The sequence below is a fragment of the Pempheris klunzingeri genome, chromosome 15 (genome assembly GCF_042242105.1).
Source record: "Pempheris klunzingeri isolate RE-2024b chromosome 15, fPemKlu1.hap1, whole genome shotgun sequence".
NCBI classification, from domain to species: domain Eukaryota; kingdom Metazoa; phylum Chordata; class Actinopteri; order Acropomatiformes; family Pempheridae; genus Pempheris; species Pempheris klunzingeri.
In genome coordinates, this window is record NC_092026.1 from 3,248,356 (window position 1) to 3,270,439 (window position 22,084).

At 44.0% G+C, this 22,084-nt stretch overlaps 1 protein-coding gene across 1 annotated transcript; it reads right to left on the reverse strand.

Annotated features, from left to right (window-relative positions):
- Positions 1-1,479: 1,479 nt before the first annotated feature.
- Positions 1,480-21,917, reverse strand: LOC139214047 (uncharacterized). The gene is made up of 22 exons (XM_070844784.1): positions 21,909-21,917; positions 20,277-21,195; positions 19,995-20,186; positions 19,263-19,773; positions 19,059-19,174; positions 18,918-18,943; positions 18,763-18,803; positions 18,624-18,674; positions 18,293-18,425; positions 17,928-18,087; positions 17,190-17,313; positions 17,033-17,064; positions 16,605-16,668; positions 16,382-16,416; positions 16,091-16,154; positions 14,508-14,606; positions 5,487-5,512; positions 4,654-4,718; positions 2,615-2,895; positions 2,476-2,533; positions 2,192-2,368; positions 1,480-1,608 (listed from the first exon to the last, which is right to left on the reverse strand). The coding sequence occupies exons 1-22, from the start codon at positions 21,915-21,917 to the stop codon at positions 1,480-1,482; spliced, it is 3,312 nt and encodes a 1,103-aa protein (XP_070700885.1).
- Positions 21,918-22,084: the final 167 nt, after the last annotated feature.

Below are 22,084 nucleotides of genomic sequence, written 5' to 3' on the forward strand. Positions count from 1 at the left end.
CTGAGTTACAACGATGCATTCAGCAAGTGGTTTTAAGTTTTATCACTTCTTTGCTAAAATTATTTATAATTTCATGCAAACATATTAGCATCGTTATTACTTTGAAAGTCAATGTAATGATTTTCATCTATTCTAATGCAGAGCATCGTTGCCAGCCCTATTGTATTACTTGACAAGGCTTTATGAGATATTAAATAGGTACAATGTGGCAAAATAATGAATTGTTTAAATGTTTTTAATAAATTGTGCTTTGGTACTGAAAAGCTATTGTGAGTAACCACTGCTGTAGGATGTCCCTGTCTTTATTTTATGTGTATATATTTATATATATATATAGCTATGCCATTGTAGCATACATGTATCACAGGACTTGCCAGCAACGTGACTCATCACTATGATTAGTAACAGTAAAGTACATGTACTGTATCTGATGCTTTTTTTCCACAGTGTTCCTGTCTCGAGTTACATGTGTCTGTTGGAGCAGGTGCCTGTTCTCTGGCAGGAGAGAGGCACACTTGTAGGCTATAAACACTGAAAAATATAGACATGACATTAAAACACACTGGCACGCTCACAGAAAGGCCTCACCCAAACACAACCACACACACACACACACACACACGCACATGCACGGGACATAGACACACACTTTCTCACGCACACTTTCTCACACTGACCTAACACTTGTGAGCACCCGTCTGGTACATATAACAGACAGTCATTTCATTAAATGGCTCAGTGGGGGCTCGTCCTAGCCTGCAGAAAGAGGCCCACATCCAACATATTCGCTCTCACTGTACTTTCCGCCTACTGTAACTTATGTGCACTTCTAAGAAACACTACATTATGGACATAATAAAAGCTTACAAAGTCTTACAAAGCTTTCCAAAAGCTTCACTTCAGGTCATTCAAGTGGTGACAAACAGTACTGAGTTTAAGCTAAAATAGTGCTATAAATCACACATACAACGTTCATGTTTGTAATAAAACCAAACAAAAACAACATCCTTCATGAAATCAAGGAATTTGTTTTTTTGTCACAATTTGTTTGTATTAGTCGCACTGTGAGTGAGTGAGTGGCAGGAGTATTACTAGAAGGCACAGGAGCCACACACAGCTTTGTTTACAGCTGCCACTTTTCAGTTTTGTTTGATTCTCTACTACGGAAAGGCGCTGATAGAGGAGAATCTCCTATAATCTTCAAAACAGAAGAGGAACAAATATCCCTGGTCCTCTCCCTTTTCCACATTTAGACGTCTGGTGAGACTGAGGGAAAGGGTGAATTTCCGTTGAGGAAGCAAAACTTGCTTGACTGTTTTCCGTAGCCTCTTCTCATCCTCTGAGATGTTCAAGATTCCACATTCGTCTGTATTATATACAGATTGCTGGAGTTTATTTTTATCCAGTCTTGACCAGTGGCTGTAGTAGTGATTTGAATGGCACAGGTCAGGGTTATGTACAGTCAGTCTGTATTCGTCTCTATGCCATGATGAGATGGTTGCTCCGCTCCCTGATGTCTGCTGCAGGAACGAGATCTTTCTTTACTGGGGTTGGCGATAGGCTAGAGCGTCTACCTTTGGGCTTGAACAGATCAGATACAAAGAATACCTGTGAAGGGGAAAAAAAAAAGATAAATCATAATCAAAATGTGTCACATAATCATAATTCCCTCAGACAGTCCATTTCACTTCCTTTCCTTTGCAGATACAGTATGGGGTTCCTCAAGGTTCTGTATTAGGTCCCCTTCTGTTTTCCATTTAAATGCACCCTTTACAATAAAATTTGAATGTACTCTCTTCTTCAAATGCTAACAGCCAATTGTTTGTAGCACTTGACAGCTATTATTCAAATAGCTGAAATAAAACCGCTACTAAATGTTCTCAGTTTAATGAGGACAAATCTTCATGACAACATTTGGCTAATGCATCTGTCAAAAAACTCTCTGCCATTAATGATTAAACTGTAGTTTTTACAAATGAAGAATTGTAGTGTAAACTCAAGACACGTGCTTTTTTCTCTTCACATACTGGTAATTTTTGTTTTCACACTTTTATGCTTTACAAAAACGCATTAATATTTAACTTAAATACTGAAAATAACATAAAATCTATAGTAAGGCCACTCAAAATGGGCTTTACGATCTAATCTTATATAGTAAGTTACAATATCACAACATAACAGAACCACTCACTATGCAATAGGCCACCAGAGCTCCCTGGATGAAACCTGCCAGGACATCAGTGGGGTGATGCTTGTGATCAGAGACGCGTGACAGGCCGGTGTAGAAAGACATCATGATGAGGGTGAACTGGGTCAGAGGGCGCAGCAGGCGTGCTCCATGCCAAGTGAACCGAGACTGTAGGTAAAACTGTACGAGAGACAGAGGTTTTTTGTTGCTGACATTTGTTTTCATTATGTTGTTGTTGTTGTTGTTGTTGCAATGCACAAGAGAACGTGTGTGTGTCCAGTACTCACCACCAGGTAAAGCATGGTGTACATGGAGAATGATGCATGTCCAGAGAAGAAAGACTTCCTGAGAAGAAAAGAGGACGATCAGCAATGCACCACAAGTTAGAATGTAATTTTAAAATATGTTTCTATATGTGGCCATTACCTGGCTTCCTGAACTTTGCTCTCTGGCCCCTGACACTGGTAGTCAGTGATATAGCCCAGGGAGCAGTTGATAGTGGAAAAGTCAGGCTTGCACACGTCGAGGAAGTGCGGACGCATGCGGCCCACTGACACTTTGGCGATGTCCGTGAAGGACTGGCTGATGGCACAGCCGAAGATGAACACGCCAACCTGCTTGTAGAGAGCAGAAATGTAGGGGTTCCCTACGAAAGACTTGGATCCCTCGTTCAGAAAGTAGATCCTGTAGCTCTCTCCAATGACGATCTGAAGACGCAGAGGAGAGAGTACTGTCAGTAAATATTATGATTTTGACACACTCCCGGTGTCCACCCGGATTCCTAAGCACTAATTCAGATCTCCTGTGTGCTAAGCGAAAATGTGTGAGTGCAGGAGAGCCAAAATATTTTATGAGGAACAGCACATTGAAATCATATTACTGAGACAGAGGAATTTGTTTGGCCACTCAAGAACAATGCTCAATTTTTACATGTAATTCACAGTATTTGCTACTTCTTATCTGAATATAATATCTGATTAGAATAACAGCCTAACAAACATGCTCTTGTAAGGTATTTTTCATTCAAGTATTGCCTGTCCGCACTGTTTTTGTCATTAGATCAGTGTAACTTGTGAATGCAGCATTGTTGTATGTGACTAAAACAACTTTTGTCCAGGATCAAGATGTTGTTATGAGCAGCTGAAATAGAAGTTGTGTGAAAAGGGCTCCTTTATTGCAGATTGTGTTTTCCTGTGCCATTCTACTTCTGGGAGAAAACAGCGAGGCGACGTGGGAGGCAACTCAAACTGTCCGACATGTATAGTTTTCTGTAAGTGTGTAAATAAACCACCGTCTAAAACCGACGATTGACGTGCGAGGCACACTTAGAGGGAGGTGGATAGCCATAACTCACAGCAGCTGTTGAGGCTCAAAGAACGCCTTCCCAACCCCCTCGTTCCCTGTTGTCCTCCAGCAGCTCTCAAACGAAAGGTGGAAGGGGAGTCAGGATGAGAGTTTTAGGGGAGTTCCAGGAGAGAAAGTGGAGGGATGGAAGGCAGAGAGTGAAAGCCAAAAAAGAGTGTGAAAAGGAGAGGAGTTATAGGATAAGAGTGCAAATGAACGAGGAGACGAGGAGAGAGGGGAAGAAAGAGGAAGGTGAGAGGAGAGCTGAGTGGGAGAGAGAGTAGGGAGGGAGCGGGGGAGGCACCGCTGGTTCTAATCAGCAGAAACGCTGAGCTAGGCGACGTGTCTGATTCTGGTGGCCAGACTCCACCAGGCGCACGTCGGGGGCACGTTTGTTTTTCACTGCTCAGGCTGTCTTTTTGAAACGGCTCCTATTTCACAAGGGATGTCTGGCTGTTTTCATGTTAGTATCTCCATTTCATCAGGCATTCCATCGAGGGGCGCAGAAATAAGTCTCATTCTGGGAAACCCTCGCTGCAGAAGGATCGCCTTTACAGAGATTTAACAAGCTGATAGAGTGTGTTGTTTCCACCATCCAGGCCTTTAGAGCCAGCTCGATAAAGCCCAGCTGCTTTCATGGGAAACAGGAGAGGGGGAGCAAACACATCTGGTTCCCCTTGTGTGAAAAATTGAACTATGTGAATGAATGAATGAATGAATTGGCATTGTGGGATATAAAGCTGTTACACTGAGGGCGCTGATTTGTGGCTTCTGTCAACTTCTTGTCTTCCTAAAATGACACCATGGTGTTGTAATTTCTTCAAAAAAAGAAAAAAGATCTGCATAAATTAGAAAGGATGTAGCCTCTTGTGTGTCTCAGCTCTGTGAAATGAGGCACTAAATGACCTAATGTTTTCTGAACCAGAAAACACAAAGGCGGGCCAGAACGCTCTTGGGGGGAGATGGATTGAAAAGTCACGTTTTGCTTGGGGGAAAATGAGATATCTGGCAGAGTCTTCTTGTTTTGGGCTCTCACCACAATTCCACCCCACCAATTACAGTATTTAACCGAACAACCATTGCGTCAACCATAATTACACGGGGCCAGAACTCCTTCTCACCATGAAAACCCCTGTGGCCCCGAGCCCGTATAGTAGTCTGCTCTCCAGGGCGAGGGCACCACTGGCTGCAGGGAGAGACGATGGAGAATCCCTGCCATGAGGCAAGAAAGGCCAGTTCCCACTGCCGGTCTGCCAGGTGACAACCGCACATGCTGTGGCAGTGCTGACTAACACCACAGAGTGAGAGCTTCGACAGAATGTGCGCCTGCTGCTTAATGTATGTCCCAGGACTCTGTTTTACTAGCCCATTGCTAACATATTACCTATCACGTGGCATTTTCATTGCAATAGCTAATGTGTTGGTACCTGCTGAGACACTGCTAACTGTTGTTAGGGGTCTAGAGTACCACTGCTAAATAGTTGCTACGGTATTACATTTCCAGTGAGATGGCTAGTTGTTTGCTAAATAGATGCTAAGATGTTAGAAGTGTTCCCTATGTGCTAGCTGCTTAGGTGTTGGGGTGTTAGCAGTGGTTCCCAGTGCATTTACAGGTGGTTGCTACATGGCTGCCATGGCTTTCAGATAGAAAAAACACTTTTTAAATGGCAACTTTGCTGTTGCTTGACATACCATAATTAAAATAATTTGGGAAATGGAGCCAATATCCCATTACAGACATGACAATGGGCCCATGTGTGAAGGGAATAACTTACAATTTCAAACTTGTAATGCTTATTTTCTCTGTGTGTTGTGTATTTCTTTCTTAGGTGTGGAAGTGGGTGGGTTTGGGGATGGATGTCAGGATGCAGGGTTGTCTTATATCTGATATACTGATTTGGTAGAAGTGCAGAGTGGAATTCTACAGAGGTTACTGCTATTTCACCTTATCTACGCTGGCCACAGCAGCACAAGACGAGCCTTGTGTCGGTATCTACACTGGATTTTAACCATCACTCTGCTGTGTATTTAGAAGTGCTTTGAGATAGCTCAAAGACCAGCACACTTCATGCACTTAAATGTGAAAGTGAGGGGAAAAAAAAATACAAAGGCTGCTAAAACGCTTTGGGTCGCAGCTATCTGTGTCAAGTCTCCCTGAAAGGCTGCCAATGGAGAGAGATGCATTACTCAAAATAGAAGCATGTCTGAAAACCGTAACAGGGAAGACGCTGGAGACCGAGTGTAATGCTTCAACCTCTGGGCAGTGGCGAATATGAATTACGGGATGGTGGGATGACGGTTTAGAGTGCAGATTTTGGATACATCCTCACTGTTTCCTCCCAGGAGATTGCAACAAACTACTCAGTGCTTCGCTTGCTCGAGTGCTGTAATCGACCGAGTCATCTTAAGCCCTCAAAAGGACAGCCGCGAACAACGGCTGTTGACTTTACTTTATCTTGAATGAGCTGAAGCCAGTCGGAGGCACTGAAAGCACAGGTTATGGAGACGTGCTGTTCCAGAAGTCGTGTAGGATGGAGGGTGTACAAGTGTATTGCTCTGGACATGGGTGCAGTGGGAATGTACGTGCAGACAAACATGAACAGGTGTTACAAATTTAAAATCTCTACATCACTACAACATTATGAGATATTGTTGGAAAACTATTAGAATGATCCAACTACGCTGATGATGAGAAATTATGTGGTCAGCATCTAGTACAAGGAGTCAGTGGGTGCTGGTAGTAATGGTGAAGGCTGCTGAAACACAAGGAGTGATGACATTAGTGATCAGAGTGAGGTGACTTACAGACAGGATGGTGATAAGAATGCCAGCAGCACTAAGCACACCGTCGCTAATGGTGTCTCCGTTTTTGGCTGGGTACTTGATGGATTCATCATCGCAGTAAAACCCTCTACGGTAAGGCTGAACCGCGCTGGTCTCAATGACCAAGAAAGGCAGGCCGGCTAGTGTGAGGAAGCAGTGAGCGGCACAGAGAGGAAGAAAGGGGGGAGTGGGGGTGGGGGGTGAGAACGGGTGAGGGAGAGAGGGAGAGATGGAGGTGGTGGGTTAATGACACGCAAATTACTGAGGTCGCAGGTACAAGCGAGAGGCAACAAGGGAACATCTGGGACCAGCTCCATCCATTCTGAGGTTGTTATGTGTGACTAATGAAGGAATAATGACTCCAGCTTTGGTCAATATTCAGTATTAGCAGGGATTTTTTGTTTTTTTAAAGGAACCATACCTGTGTTTTTTGCATGTCTTAGCCTGTTAACTACAAATCATGTATGCTTTACTTTACTGCTGTTCGTTGTCCAAAGCACACCGTATGTTTTCAGACTGATCTCTACATCTCCAGACTGCCATTGGTGTCTGTTAATTTCGCTATAAAACGACAATGAAGTGTCGAAAGTAGAAGGAACCTAAAATAAACTCAGAGACTAGAGCTCAAACAATTAGTTGATTATTCTGTGTTTACAGTAAAATGACAGTTTGCTTATTGTTTTGACGTAAGAGCTTAACTCAAGATCCAATTACTAGATTTCTTACAAAGTTTAAGTAGACTCTCTTGACCTTCATCAGCAGATGGTCGCTTGCTCAGTTGTCATGGAGAAGGTTCAGATGTGATCACATGTACCATCTCCATAACACCTGAGGAAACTTCACCTGAGGATAAATTCAATAAGGGGGCCGCCAAAAAATTACACCAATTCACTGACTGCAGCTTCTCAAATGTGAATACCTTTCTTAGTCTTTTATAGTTGTAAAGTCAATATCTCCAGATTATGGACTGCTGATCGGATAAAACGAGCAATTTCAAATAGTTAACTTCGGCTTTTTGGACATTTTATAAAATCAAATTTATTGAATTATTAAAGAAAATAACTGGCAGTTGCTCAAGCTCATTTTGGCATTTTTACTTGCAACAACTGTGGCCTCAGCTCTCGGGTAAGAAATCAGTCTGAAAGTGTTTGATAATATACGGTAGCTTTCAGAACCGATTGGCAGTAAAGTTCATTACACACGACTACTTCGTGAAACATGAAAAACCACTGAGTGGGAGCCAGAGTCTGTTGAGCCAATCATGTGTTTTGTGGCGTCACAAGCCAATCACTGGATGGAGTGAGGGTGTCCCAGCAGATGCTCTCTAGTTCTCTTGCAGTACCGCAGCAGGACTTACTGAGACCACGGGCACAGTGACGCCCACAGCCGTGAGCACGGTGGTGGACACCGTGCTGCTCTTATAGGTCAGCCTGATGCTGTTGTCGTTGCAGAAGAATCCTCTCTGGTAAGGCGGGAAGGGAGATTTGTGCAAAAACACGGCAACGAGCATCACTGTATGGTTGGACACACACGAGCACAGGTCAGACGGCTCTTTAAACCAACACTGTGGACAGCTGCATTGACAGACATTATCAAGAGGAGGACACACTGAAAAGCAAACAAAGGCACAGACAGACAGCAATCTCAGACAGTCATCCAAACAGCTTAAAGACTCCCAACAGGCGTGCAATCAAGCGCTGCATCACATCCCATTTTCAAAACTGACACTGATGCTGTCATGACAAAATGAGCATAAATGACAAAATAAATGTTGACATTACTGCCAAAATCAAAGCTGCATCATTGTTTTAGACTTAAGTGAACCTTTTAAGCTTAGAATAACATCAACTGATTGCAAACAGGCCTAGTTAGCGCTAAAAGGCTTGGATGTGTCATGTTCTTAAGAAGGACCATTGCTGCTAAATGACAAGGGGAAAAAAAAAAAACACCCATACACTATCAGAGCCTTCCTTCCTTTCCTGCCGAGGCTTTCAAGTGCACTTAAAAAGCCCCACTTTAAGATGCCCTGGGGGGGTTTCTGCGTCTGATCAATTTAGTGTCTTTCGCCACTTAAAATGGCAAAAAGATCTTATTTATCTCCTGACAACAAATATAGAGTGGGTGTTACCAAGATGCAAGCCAAAGAGGACAGCTTATTTTCCCCATTTACCAAAGGACTTTGAAATTTGAGTGTGAATGTGGTACCCAGGAGAGGCCTCAAATCTCTGACAGGATTTGGAAAACACACTTTCAAATCACTTCAAAGCGTTATTTAACTGATGATGGCGCTTTCAAGTCACTCTTTGAATAATTCTGCTATGTGCCCATACAAAGGAAAACAAACACCAGCGCTCTGTTTCTCACACGCTCCCCTCCTCCGTCTCAAAAGCTAAAAAGCACCAGGGTGTAGGGGTCAGTGCTGAGAGCTGCTGCTGATGGTTGTAGTGGTGGAGGGGGCGTGATTTCTCAAACCAAATGTCAACACTCGCTTCAGTTGCTGAGCCCCTGAACCCCTTACATCCACACACACACACACACAGCTGACTTTGAAGGTCCAGCTGGTTTGAGCTCAGGTTACGGACAGGGCTCTGCTGCCTGATGGGAACTCCAGAGCGACGGCCTTCCCTCCACATTCAGCAGGATTCACGTTATTAACTTTCTCGTTTTCATTCTCGCTCTTCAAACAAATACCTGGACGGAGCTCTGAACAGCCCCTGAAACAAGTCTGGTGGTGAGACAGAGAGCAGGGTGGTACCTCTCAGAGCTCTGGAACTGTAAAAATACACAGTACTTTTAAGTGTGCTAAATACTCAGTGTCTGATCCTTTTGGTTTGCTTAGCCTGGCCATGAACAGAACCACACAGACCTTCCCAAAACAGGGACTATGGCTGCCCTAACAAAAAAGAAAAAGTGCCGGGTGGGAAACACGTTAACCTCAGTCCTGACCCCTGCAAACGCCTCTAAACACATTCACAGATATGACACAAACAGTGAGGCCAGAGGCAGAGATTGATAGAGTGAGAGAGAGAGACTCTCCACAAATCAAATGGACTGATGAAACTAAGTGTCTGCAGCGTTTGAGGGGCCTGCACGGGTCAAGTGCTTCAAACAGCTGATTGGAAAGAAGGGGAAAAACACACAGCCACAACCAGACGCTGTTAGGTCCCGCTTTCCAGACAATCAGCTGGATTTTCTTCGTCTAAACAGTGCAGCATCAGCACTGAGTGCAGCACGTTAGGATTTTCCCCTCCTACCCTGTCCCTCCTTTCTCGCTTCTAACAGCCTGGGGAGAAGGAAGAGGAGGAGGGTGTCCTCGTCCTGCCAACAACAACACCAGTCAGCAGGCGCGGGTATGTGTTCAGCATTAGCTCAACAACAACCAAAGGAGAACAGAAACAAACAAAATGGGATTATAGCTGGAGAGAGATTTTTCTTTTCCCCCAGGTCTCACTTTCTAATGTCAACATCAGGTGTCTTCTTTTCACTTTAGCCCTGAAGCGGTTTGTTTAACAATCAACTGGCGAATCCTAATGGAAAATAAGCAAACACAGTAAATGAAGAACGATGATGACTTTTTCAGGACATAACTGAGCGCCGTCTCTACTCAAAAGTTATGGTTGAGACACGCTTCTTTTGAGTTTCCTACCCTTGCCCGCTTGCCTTTCCCCCAGTTCCATGTAGCCTCAGTTTGTGGAAACTAGAATCAATGTAGAACCCTCACGCTGAATTACATCCCCGCCATATTTTTTGAGGCAGTCGCCGAAACGCCAAGTGTGACTATTAAAACAAACAGACGCACATTTTCCACTTGCAGGGATCTCTCACTGTCTGGCGTTGAAATGTATACATGTCTGAGGTAGTTGTGGTGTATACACAGATGCAGTTGTTTTTACAACCTGTGCTCCCCGTCTGTCGAACTTACTTCACCGTGGGGGGTAAACCAGGTCTGCCTGTTTAGGTTAAATAAAAGCGCATTTGCATTAAATAGCTCGTGGCTATAACTGCTGCTGTTTTTCTGTTTTTCCCTCCTTTTACCATCAACATATCTGAAGAAGAGAAAGTACACAAGAGGTAGTTTACCCAAAACACACACACACACACACACAGCTGACAAAACACTGACGCTAACAATTCACGTGTGCAATCATGAATAAATCATACACAACGTCAACAACATATACACACACATATATATATGTATAAACATATGCAACATTGTCTGAAGACATCTTAATTATAAAAACATTGCAGACATCAGTCAGTACAACCTGTGGAAAATATACATAAAGTACATATACATGGGTTCAGTTCATCTGAAGATGTAATTTAAAATTTAAATAACCCCAAAGTGAACCTTTAGCTCCACTTACCACTCCTGACACTTTAACTTCTTTTAGTGCATGAAGTTCAACTGAATCTTTACCTCTTTTAATTGCTTTCACGTCAACTCCTGACTGCAATGTCAGCTTCTTTGACTGAGACTTCGAGCTATTTGCACTATTTAAAATGCAAATTTTCAGTACATCTGATTGTGATCAAGCTTATGAGGGCTCATTTTAAAAGGGTCAGTTCGACCAAATAACAATGGTGATACTTTAAGTTTCTGTTTTAAGTATGGAGATACTTGAGATAATCCCAACATAAATTCCACAAGCATTAAATGCCATCAACATTACAACAATGTTTTTTTATTGTTGTTTTTTTGGGTGAACTGACCATTTGTAGCTGACTAACCTCCTTCTACCGAGAGCAGAAACCAGGCAAGCAGACATGGAAACATAAGACGATTAGCTGGAAAACATAAAAGCCACCTGCTACGGCTTAATGTAAACTGAACCCGATCACCTCACCGTGCCTTCAAGCAACACTCTTACCATTTGTCAAGATTGTGCTGCAATCACAGCTGAATCAGGGAGAATTTCTCCTCTAGTGTACTGTCTGATGTTATCTTTACTGGCACCAGTGGTCTGTGCATGGGAGAGAGAGGGGAAGATACTTCCCTGGATGCAGTAATGCTAGAGCTGCAATCAGCGTGAGAGACTAGAGGAGTGCTGATTACCAGGACTGGCCCACCATTTCCTCCTTGTGGTTGCTGTCTTTACACCACATCTTTAGGGAGAAAAACACTGCTGGTTTGTTGACAAGCGTCTCTGTGGGAAGTAGTGTACAGAGCAAATCACGGGGATTTACCCTCCACAGAAACAATAACTACAATACACTAAATATAGCTTGCCAGGAAAAAGTAGAAGAACTTTCATGGGATTGTTTTAACAATAGCTGGATTGATGCTTTCCCATACAGTTGCAACATTTTTATTTCAGAGTTGTGCTGCTGTTTGTAATCATGGTCTTACACTAATGTTCCACAGAGCAGCACACTGGAAACATATGGTTATATGGGAGAAGAAACTACACGAGTGAAATTAGTGAATGGGCAAAAGGTTTAAGCCCCAAGGACGGGCAAACCCTTTGCAGGACTTCTGGGCTCAAATTTCAATGTGAAAGAATGTTTTACCCACAATAACAACCCAGTGTCTGCAGCTGTTGAACATCACAGGACCTGTGCTAGTGATCATGTGTGCACACACATTCACACACATGTCTGACCTTTCCACCACTTCCCTTAATTACTCCGCAGACACACACACACACACACGCACACACATAAATATGTTATGCCAGATGTTGAGATCAAGAGAATTCCTGCAGGTGTGGAATGTGAGCCATATAATGAGGAGTCAAAGCAGAGCAGAGGTACAGTACAGGTGTGGGTGGAGACCAAAGAAACATATCCCTCCAGGAGCAATTTATTACTTTCTTTTTTTTGCTGGGAGGCTGAGGAAAACAGACTTCCACTTGCTAAACTGCTGCAATTACTGAAAATAACGTCGCTAGCTTACTAGCCGTTCCAGCTAAACCCGTAACTAGGCTACAGTTGCTATGGAGCATCACTTGTTGCTTTGGCAACACAGCTTATCGTTAGTTAGCTAAAAACATTTATGCTAGCAGTTAGCTTTAGCGGTGAATTAGTTTTCGACTATTTTGATATTTTTAGTTAACTTAATTTACATTTAGTTAGCTTAACGTTAACTACCAGTATAGTTTTAGTAAAAATGTGATTTAAATTACAAGTACTGCCGGTACAACCACACAATATAAGCTAACGCTAGCGGTTAAATACCAGAAATAAGCTTAAAAAATACGTAGGAAACTATATGATGACAGATAAAGACAACACGAAGAGCCAAAAAAACAAACTAAGGCGAACTTAATACTAAACTCAAGACGCTGTGTGTGACCTGTAAAGTTAAGAACATGTGTTACCACGAAAGAGGAAGATTTAAAAAACAACAACAACAACAACAAAGAAGCCATAAATTCACAGCTTGGCTCCAAAAGTCCCCGCAGTAAAGTCACACATGCTCATTTATTTAATTAATTAACACACAGTTGGACTCTTACCTAAAAACAGGCAGAAGAGATCCACTCCGACCAGTAACTTCCTCCTGCTGTGGTCTTTGCAGTTATTGTTGTTCAGTGAACTCCTCGCCTCGGCTGCCATAGTTTTCTCATAAATCAAACAGCGTTGCATTTAAAAACGTGTTATGTGGTTCAAATAAAAGGGTAAAAAAATATATTTCTATATATATTTAGCTACCGCAGTGCTGCCTGTACTGTATTTACTATCTACTACAAGTGGCTTTTCTCTTCAGGAGTCCTGATGCACGTCTGTACTAATGTGAGTCTGAGGAAATCTACTTTAAAAGTCTGACCACCGGCTCCTCTGGCTCCACAGCTCGCTCCCTGCTCTCTTCTAACCCTCCTCTGCCCCTCTCTCCTTGGGGGTAGTGAGAGTCCTGCGACAGCCTTCCAAGAAAAGCCACTCCTCCAGACCCTCCTCTCTGTCAATTAATGCCATATGGCGGCTCCTTCTCCCACACTCACCTCCCTGGTGCTGGGGGAGGCAGGCAACAACACGGGAGGGTGGATGGGAGGGTGGGGGACTTCACAGAGCAAAGTCAGCCACAAAAATGGTGAAAAAGATCCAGGAGTGGGAGCAGAAGTTCACAAGAGCATCTATGTGGGAGCTACACTGCATGCATTAGGCATAAAAATGTCATTCAGAGCATAAATCAATGGCAAATATTTATTAGATGGAACACAGAAACCAAGAAAAAAATATATATTCATGAACAAATCCTCAACTATAAGCTACTATAAAGTGAACAGTTGGCTACTTGATGTCATTGCTTTTTTTTTTTTTTTTTAAATTTTAGATAAAGTGCAAAAATTTATTTTGTGCTTCATTAAACAGTAACAGGAAAAGAAAAACAAGTGTAGAACACAATGTGAAAATCTACCAGTATTCACAACAAACTCAACAAAAAGGTGAAATCAGGCTTATAGTAGAGGGACATCAGCAGCTGTGTTCGTCATGGTTTGTTTGTCTCCACTCTGGAGGGTCAAACAAGGGCATCGAACCCCAAAAGTAAAGTGAACGGTGTAAGTTTTATTCATTCTAGCAGTCCCCGTTTTACCCGGTGTTGTGACTAGAAGGTGTCAGCGTATAGAGGTGGGGGAGGGAGGAACTCCAGCTCTGTGAAGTCAACCTCCTGTTCACTGTCGGACAAAACACAATGGGACAACGTGGGTCATGAGGAGGATGGACCTCGAGTGCTGTGTGTGCTTCACTGGCCGATTAGAAGGGAAACCGTCAATACTTACGGATATGGAGGCTCCTCAACGGCACACAAGAAGTCTGGATAAAGACAAGCAGATACAAATGTCACGTTCAGCTTTTGAACTGCGTCTGCAACCCGCCATGCACCACGTCTCCAGGTTACAGGAATCAGATAAATGTACTCAAGCTATTTTCCATTACAGGCAAGAAGCCGAGCTGGTGTTGAGACTGCAGCGTCCTTAAAGAGACTCTTAAGTACCCTCCACCATTATCAGTGAGAGTGAGCCAAGGTGGCGACAACAGAGGAGTCATGGAAAAACTCTCTAAACTTACTTGGTGGCTCAGCACTTTGTAGAGGATAGAATGGATAAAGAAAAGGCTTTTAATTTAAGAAAACATATAACAATATCAGTGGAATATGACAACTTTCAATACAGTAATGGTTGAGGTACTGAATAAGAGAATACTGTACTTTGTGGGTGTTGCTCCTCCACTATCAGGGTTGTCACCAAATTCCTCTTTGCTGTGTTGGAAGAAGATGGCTAGTTTCTGCAGGGCCTCGTGTCTGGTCCTTAAGGATGTAGACAAGAAACTGTTAGGACTTGTTTTACTGAAGTTATTATTTTTCCTACAGGGAGCACCTATATAATACATTATGATCCAATACAGTAACCTTTAAATATTACCCTTAACCCTTTCATGCATGAATTATGATGACCTCAGTCAGGAGAAGTGTTTTTATTCATCTTTAGACTGAAAAACAAGGTTTGAACTTTATTTTTCTTTCAACCCATATTTTATAAAGATATATTTACATGTCCAGTCGTTGATAGCCACTGATGCATGATGTACAATCCGGTGGACATGTGATTAATCATAATTTCCTCCCAATATAAAATCAATACTTGGAAAATTTAGCAATTGCATGACTCCTTAGATGTTACTTGATGTCACCATATGTTTCTTACCTGCAAGAGTTTCTTTTTATAGAAGGTTTGAACAGAAAAAAAAGAGCAACTTGGTGTTTCTGGCTGTCTGTCGGCCATCTTGGCTTCCCACTGGGCAGCAGTCAGTGTATGAGATGATGCAGCAGCTTCACTGTAGTGGCTGATGTGCAGCTACGCCATCAAAACTCATGCATATACAAGAAAACAGCTTTTGAATAGCTGCACACTGTAGTGACCTCTATGCATGAAAGGGTTCAAGTGTTCATGATCAGTGTTTGGGTCCAAGAGGTGCCGATACCCTCCATTTGTTCCAAAAGGAATCCAAAGGCCAAAGGTGACGATAACACATGGTTAAGAGATAACAGGAGATGCCAACACCTCAGCTTGCACTGTAAGCATCCGTGGGCCCGGGAGCCCTAGTGGTCAGCTCATGCTTTAAATCCCAAAGGTCTCGGGGTTCAAGTGCTTAACTTGCTTAAATACCAAATGGGGCCCAACGGTGAGGGCCCCATTTGGCGTTCAGCTTCCTTCGGGAAGTCTTGGGCCACCCGCCATGCATGGGTGAGGCAGTCCAAGCCCCCCCGTGCGATGGCCCCGCTGGCCTGGTCCGTAATCTCACCAAACATTTTTGGCACTCACAGCGCTGATTAGACTAATCGAGCTGTTCAACTTTAGGCTCTGGGAAATTATAATTTCCATTTCTCCTATATTCGATCATTTTAAGGAAGAAATGAGAAAATAATCTGTAGATTTTCTTGAAATTGAAAACTATTATTAGTTGCAGCCCTAGTTTGTTGTGTCCCCTGTGTTAGTGCCATCGGATTGTCTGACTGTAATCATATAGTAGACGACTCCAGACCAAATAGCTTCACTTGCTTCCAGGACCACAATGCATAATGTTCCCCATTATGAATTTCTTTAGCTCGCCACATTATTATTCTTCTGTCCAATGTTTAATATTTAGCTAGTCATGAAGAAATATACAGGCATCATGCACACACTCGCCGTATTGAGAAGAGGCGCATGCAGAAAGGTTTATGTACATACGGGTGAGCATGAAGAACATGCCAAGGTATCTGTTTTGACACCTGTGTGTTGTGAGACTTACTGTGTGTGTAGGTCCTCCAGGTTGGCATCACTCAGAGTGTGCTGGGCGCTGACATGGCTGCATGCTGTCAAAGCGAACACATGAAGGGCAGAGGTGGGAGGGTAGGTGAGGGAGGAGGGGTGGGGGGGACAGTAATACGGTGAAAGGGCACATCAAAGGCACGTTTACGCTCTGCCACATGTCGATGCAGAACGTAAAACAACCACCGAACCAGAAGCCTGAGAGGAGCAAGAAACCATCCTCTGTTCTGGTGTTTTCACTTCAAAAGAACTGCGTATAAAATGTACTCACACATCTCAGGCATGGAGGCAGTCTGCTGGGGGAAGCTACTGCACAGCGGAGAGAAAGAAAATAATTATATACACCACATACGTTCAATCACATCTCTCGGGGGGGGGGATGAGCTAAATGCACTCTGATGTGGTCGCCGCTGCCCGTCATTCTTCTTGGATATAACGGAATTTGAAGCCAACTTCAAGCCACAGTAAAAGGACAGTGAACTTGTCGGTCTTACTGGCTTTCATTGTAGGGTGAGAGGGTCTCATCCTCACAGGCCCACTCCTCGCTGTCATCCGTGACTGTGGAAAAACAAATTCGTTTGATTAAGCACATTGCTCATGCTGGTGATAGATGTTTGGCAGGGTGGAAACCCAGCTTACATGGAATTCCTTCTCAATCATAAAACAACACGTGGCTGTCAAGCAGATGAGAAGTAGTTAAGCTACCCAGGCCTGCGTTGTGTTGTGCGACTCTTTGGGCCGTTTGCCGAACTCTGTACAACTGCTCTCCGTCGGTCAACAAGTCCATACATTACATCAACCGGTTAACTTTGTACGTGCTGCATTTATTCGGCTGCAGCTGAAGCAGCTAAGTTAGAGTTAGAGGTTACAGTGCAATAACAATAGAGCTTAATGTTTTTGTGGAGAGGCTACGGACACTTACAGCTGCTTGTTAGTACAGGGTGGCTGGAGGATCTGCAAAACAAAGAGACATTGATCATTGATCGTGACGCGCACTGATGGACCGGCAAGCGAGGGCTGGTTACAAATCATTTTGAAATGATGAATACGAGGAATTTTATCAGTGAGCTACGCAATACCTGCTCCCGATGCTGATGGTATCTCCCTCCAGGTTGCCTCCTCGTCCAGCTGCTTGAGCCTTCTTGCCAAGTTCCAGCATCTCCTTGATGTTTAGTTCGACATTCATGACTGAAATGTAACCATCTGCAAAAGCCAAGAGCAGTTACTGAAAACACAGAGAAACCACCAACGCTGTGATGTAAATGTGGACGAGACTGTATTCCTTTTGGAGTTAAAAATGTGTTTTCAGTGTGTGTTACTCTACTGCAACACTATTAAGGGAACATTTTATAGTATCTGATCTCATGAACACACAGGTTCTTTGAATTCTACGTGTTTTGTGTACATTCTTACTGACTCACTAATTCTTCCACACATCAAATGCTGGATAAGACTTTGGGATTAACGGACATCTATGTGCCCTCGTTGCCTCACGGTCACGGCAACAGCCACAGACAACAGGATCTCAGTCTCTCGTGACAAAGATGGTCAGATTTATGTGAAACTTTGGAGCGATAGGCGTGACGTACATCTGGCTTCCGTGCAGACGTCATGCAAATTTGCCCAGCCTCAGCCGAACCGCGCGGCCACATCCGCGGCTGCGGACGCGCCCCGATGTGCGCGCATTTGCGAGGGCCCTTCAATGCTGCTTGCAGCTTTAATTTTTTTTTGTGATCAGATGTCGCTCTCAGAAATCCAGGTGAATTTTTTACGTCCAGGTCGAATCATGTGACACAATTCAAAACACAAGCACTCACACTTGTGGTTGGCGTCTCGGGCCAGCCATTTGCCTTTGGGGCAGCTGGTGGTGCGAATGATGCCGACCGTGTCCCCGCTCTTCACAGGCAGGTCATTCTTGCGAACCTTGCTGGCAACCATCACCTTTGCGTGGTACATGGGCTCCTCGTCGCCCGTCACCTATGTGAGTCAAATTTCAGCAATGAAAGTGCTGTCGGCGTGATGACAAGCTGAGAAATGATTGTAAGTGAACAACTTTGACCGCTTTATTACAGACCATCACTGCGACACCATTGGAAGTAACATTTTGTTGTAAAAGAAAACCATTACAGGCCTTTAAAAAGCAGCTGCTGAGGGAAGAGCTTATTACCCTCGTGTAACTTACTTTGAACTTCTTTTTCATTTCATTTTCTTTCTTCTCCCTTTCTTTTTGCTCCTTCTTCTCCTTCTCCAGTCGCTGCTTCTCCCTCTTCTTCTGTTCTTTATGCTCAGCTACGTTGGGGCTTTGGCGTTCTTTACTGAAAACAAATTGGACATTTCTACAAAGATTAAACAGACCATCTGAAATATAAATGGAACCACACGCTAGTAAAAATATCTGAATAAGAACTAAATAAGGAGCGAAAACAAAGGGGAAATGGATATGGCCTGCTCCACAACACTGTATTCTTACCAAAGCACCAGCGAGAGAGAGACAGAGGAGACGCTCGACATACCTGAGGACATGATTATGGGCCGAAGGAGCATTTTCTCCCGATGCAGAGGCCCTGCCACAAAAAGAGAAAAATCAGTGGCTTTCATCTGATATATCAACGATAAAACACAGCAATCACAAGAAAAAAAAACAAGAGATACCAAGGATTCCGCGGCCACATGTTAAGACACACCTCCTCCTTCTTGAAATAAACACACACAACAGATGATCGTTAAACAGTGAAGCACATTATTTCTTCATTATGTTACACATTCGTGTCTCTAAAGTCAGTGAGGTTAAAAACAAACATAGTCACCATAGGGTGGTTGTCAGCATATGGATCTGTAAAAAATGAAAATAAAAAAAAGGTTGACAAGGAAGTAAAACAACAAAATAAATGTGTATGTAAAAAATAATGTCTGCAGAAGGTTTTATTGTATCAAACAATCATTCTTACTCTTCAGTCCAACTTTTTGTTTATGCAAGTTCTGTCCTAAGATGAATCGGTTGATGTTCTCGACGTCCTCATACACATTATCGCACGCCGTATAGTAACTGTCCTGTTGATACACACTGGAGGGGAGCGAGAAAATAAAAAAACACAATGAAATGTGAAAAAAAAAAAAGTATCAAGTGTGATTGCAGGCATGACAAAACTCACCTTAGATGTGTCTCACTCAGCGACACGTCTGCAGAGTGAGACTCGGCAGCTCCCAGATCAGTCTCATCAGCTTGAGAGTTAGACAGAAGATCAGCGAACCCCTCCTCGCTCTGGGACCAGGGCTCAGGTGCAGCGGGCTCTGCTAACCCCAAAAGGTTTATTGGTTCGGGAAAGTTGGCTGGATCGAGGGGGATTATATTTTGACTGCCAAGGTTCAGGTCTTGGACGGCGGTGTCCATAAGGTGCTCTGAAGAGTCACACACGGACATGTCAGGTGTTGGATCCTCAAAATCGGTGCCTCGGCAGTCATCTGGCACCGGAAGGTCGGTGCTGACTAAGTCTAAGGCCTCCAGTTCTAGCGCACCGATGTCAACAGCTTCATCATCTGCGGTTTCCATCTCTGAATTCTCAAAGTCTGGGAACTCCGGAGCGTCGAGTACGGCGCTGGAGATGGATGGAGGCTCAGACTCTGGCTCTTCGCTTGGTGTTTGGCTAAGACCTGGTGACACCTCTTTAATAAAAACAAAACTAGAATCAGTACTTGAGCAGATGTTCTGTTTTACCACAAATAATAAGTATAATGTAAACTGCAGTCTGGATAATAAACAGTATGTGACGTCCAAGTAAAACACAACTTTTTATGCCACATTATATCATATAATTCAGCCTGTAGCCACAAGAGGGGGGAAACAAAAGTGAAATGAAGCAACAAATTAAAGCAAGTTAACACACCGTTAACTGTGGGTAGGTGGTAACAGCTGAGATCTACTAATGGAGGTCTGGGGGGCTTTGGTGGCAACGGCCCCAGTGACCTCAAGGTAGGAAGAGGCTTCTTCGGTGGAGCAGAGGGCGGATGAGGCTCACCAGCCCTGATGGAGGGACGTTCAGCTTTATCCCGGCCAAACTGCTTACCCAACGCAGACTCTAGATACAACATCACCAATGGATTAGGAATGTCATCTTAATAAACAATATAAGATGATCAGTGTATCTGATGTGGACACGTAAACTTACTGCGTGCAGCGTTGGTGGCTTTGAAGAAAGGCCGGGCTGAAATACAAGCCAGGTGGGGCAGACACACTGGTGGGGGGACGGGCAGCTCGGGCTCCACACTGTCAGCGTTCTTCAGTGGCGAAGGGACCGCCTTGTCTCGTGATGCGTAGTCCGGGGAACGCAAGCTCTTCGGTTTGGCAGAGATCAACATCTGCCTGCGTGAAAACTTCTTCTTGGCCCTCTCCAAGGTGCTAATGATTCTGTTGTCTGAGTCGACACTCGCCTCTGCTGCAGGAGGGGTGAGTGGGATATCTGGGCTGGAGAGAAGGAACTCAGTGGCTGATTGGTCACTTTGGAGCGAAGCCCCATCTTCTGTGGTTTGTTTTTCCATGGAGGGCAACTCGCCTGGAGCGCTGGAAGGTCTGGTGGTCAAATCGGAGTATGTGGGCTCCTCTCCGTTTTCTGCACTGACTTTTGATGCTTTGGTTGACTTGAAAGGAAGCAGCAAACCTTTCTTCTTGATTTTAGTTCGTGGCAGGACTGGCTCCGGTTCCTTTTTGGCTGGCGCTTCGGTCCTTTGCTCTTTCACAGACAGGACAGGAAGCACCAGAGGCATGTGTCGGTCTTTGAGGGACTGCCTTGTTGTGCCTTCTCCATTGGCAGGCTGGGGTGAGGGGGAGGTCCTCTGAGGTTGCGGTGGAAAGGAAACTGGCCGCTTGCCTCCAGACTCCCGCAGCCCATCTCTGAAGATCACTCGGGGAACCACCGGTGTCTTGTTTTCCACAGAGATGCTAATGTTGCTAACCACGGAGCTGCAGTGACCTCCAGGGGGAGGAAGGTGTTTGGGTTTCTCTGCAACAGCTGGTCGGCTGGTTTTGGACTGAGCCAGCAGGGCCTCTTCCTGAAACTTGGCCCTCAGAGCTTTGAAGTTGATTTGTCCCTTCAAAGTAATAATAATAATAATCACAAATCATGTATCATTAGATCAGCAGAAATGTCCATTACTTTTACAGACAATTTACTCAAGATGGTTAATGTATGGAGCCAAAACCCATCATTTAAAGGCTGGTTCACCAAAAACACAAACAGCATTTCCTCGTTCCCCAGTGGCATCTTGTTACGCAGATAGTTTTTTGGTACATTTCATATATTTCAGAAGCTAATTTCTGCTTTCAGTCTAATACAATGGAGGTGAATGGAAACTTTCCCAGAAACAGAGCAGAGTCCAGATTCTTTGTTTTGAGATTATCCAAGAAGAATAATAATAATAATAAAAAAAACACACACATGGGCTCCAGCTAATCAAATGTACATTTGAATTTGGAGAACTGTGATCACCATCTTTTAGTTTCATGAAGAAAAGAAAAAAAGTCTACTGATTAACCAAACAATGTCAGACAGATGAATAAACATTCAGAGTGGTTGTTTACCCACAGAGCACATGGTCTATTCAGAGAAACACTGAACTGAACTGAACTGAACTGTTGAACCCTTTAATCACACTAAAGAACAGTATTGTGATAAACTTCATGGTGTGAACCAGTGGAACCAGCCACAGGAACACACCTCACAGCCCCTGGGGTCAGTGCGCAGCTAGCCGAGGACACCTGAGTTTAGATTCAGCTTGACGCACAGACACTCTTTCAAAGTTACCTCCTCCATTGTAGCTCGGTCTTCATCCCTCGGCAGGTGTGTGCATGTGGAGAGCAGCGACACTGAAGCGGCCTGGACGCTCAGATTCACCTGATGGGAGCAGCAGCAGCTTCACTCCAAACTATTTGAAAGCGCCGCCGTGAGAGACGGGAGGCGCGCATGCGTGCGTGTGCGTG

Bases quoted from the DNA above. Each gene is read 5' to 3' on its own strand.
- LOC139214047 (XM_070844784.1), bottom strand. The intron at 20,187-20,276 runs GTAAGTTTACGT...TGTTGTATCTAG, and splicing joins AGCCACCAACGCTGCACGCA to AGTCTGCGTTGGGTAAGCAG. The intron at 19,175-19,262 runs GTGAGTTTTGTC...GCTCCCCTCCAG, and splicing joins CTGAGTGAGACACATCTAAG to TGTGTATCAACAGGACAGTT.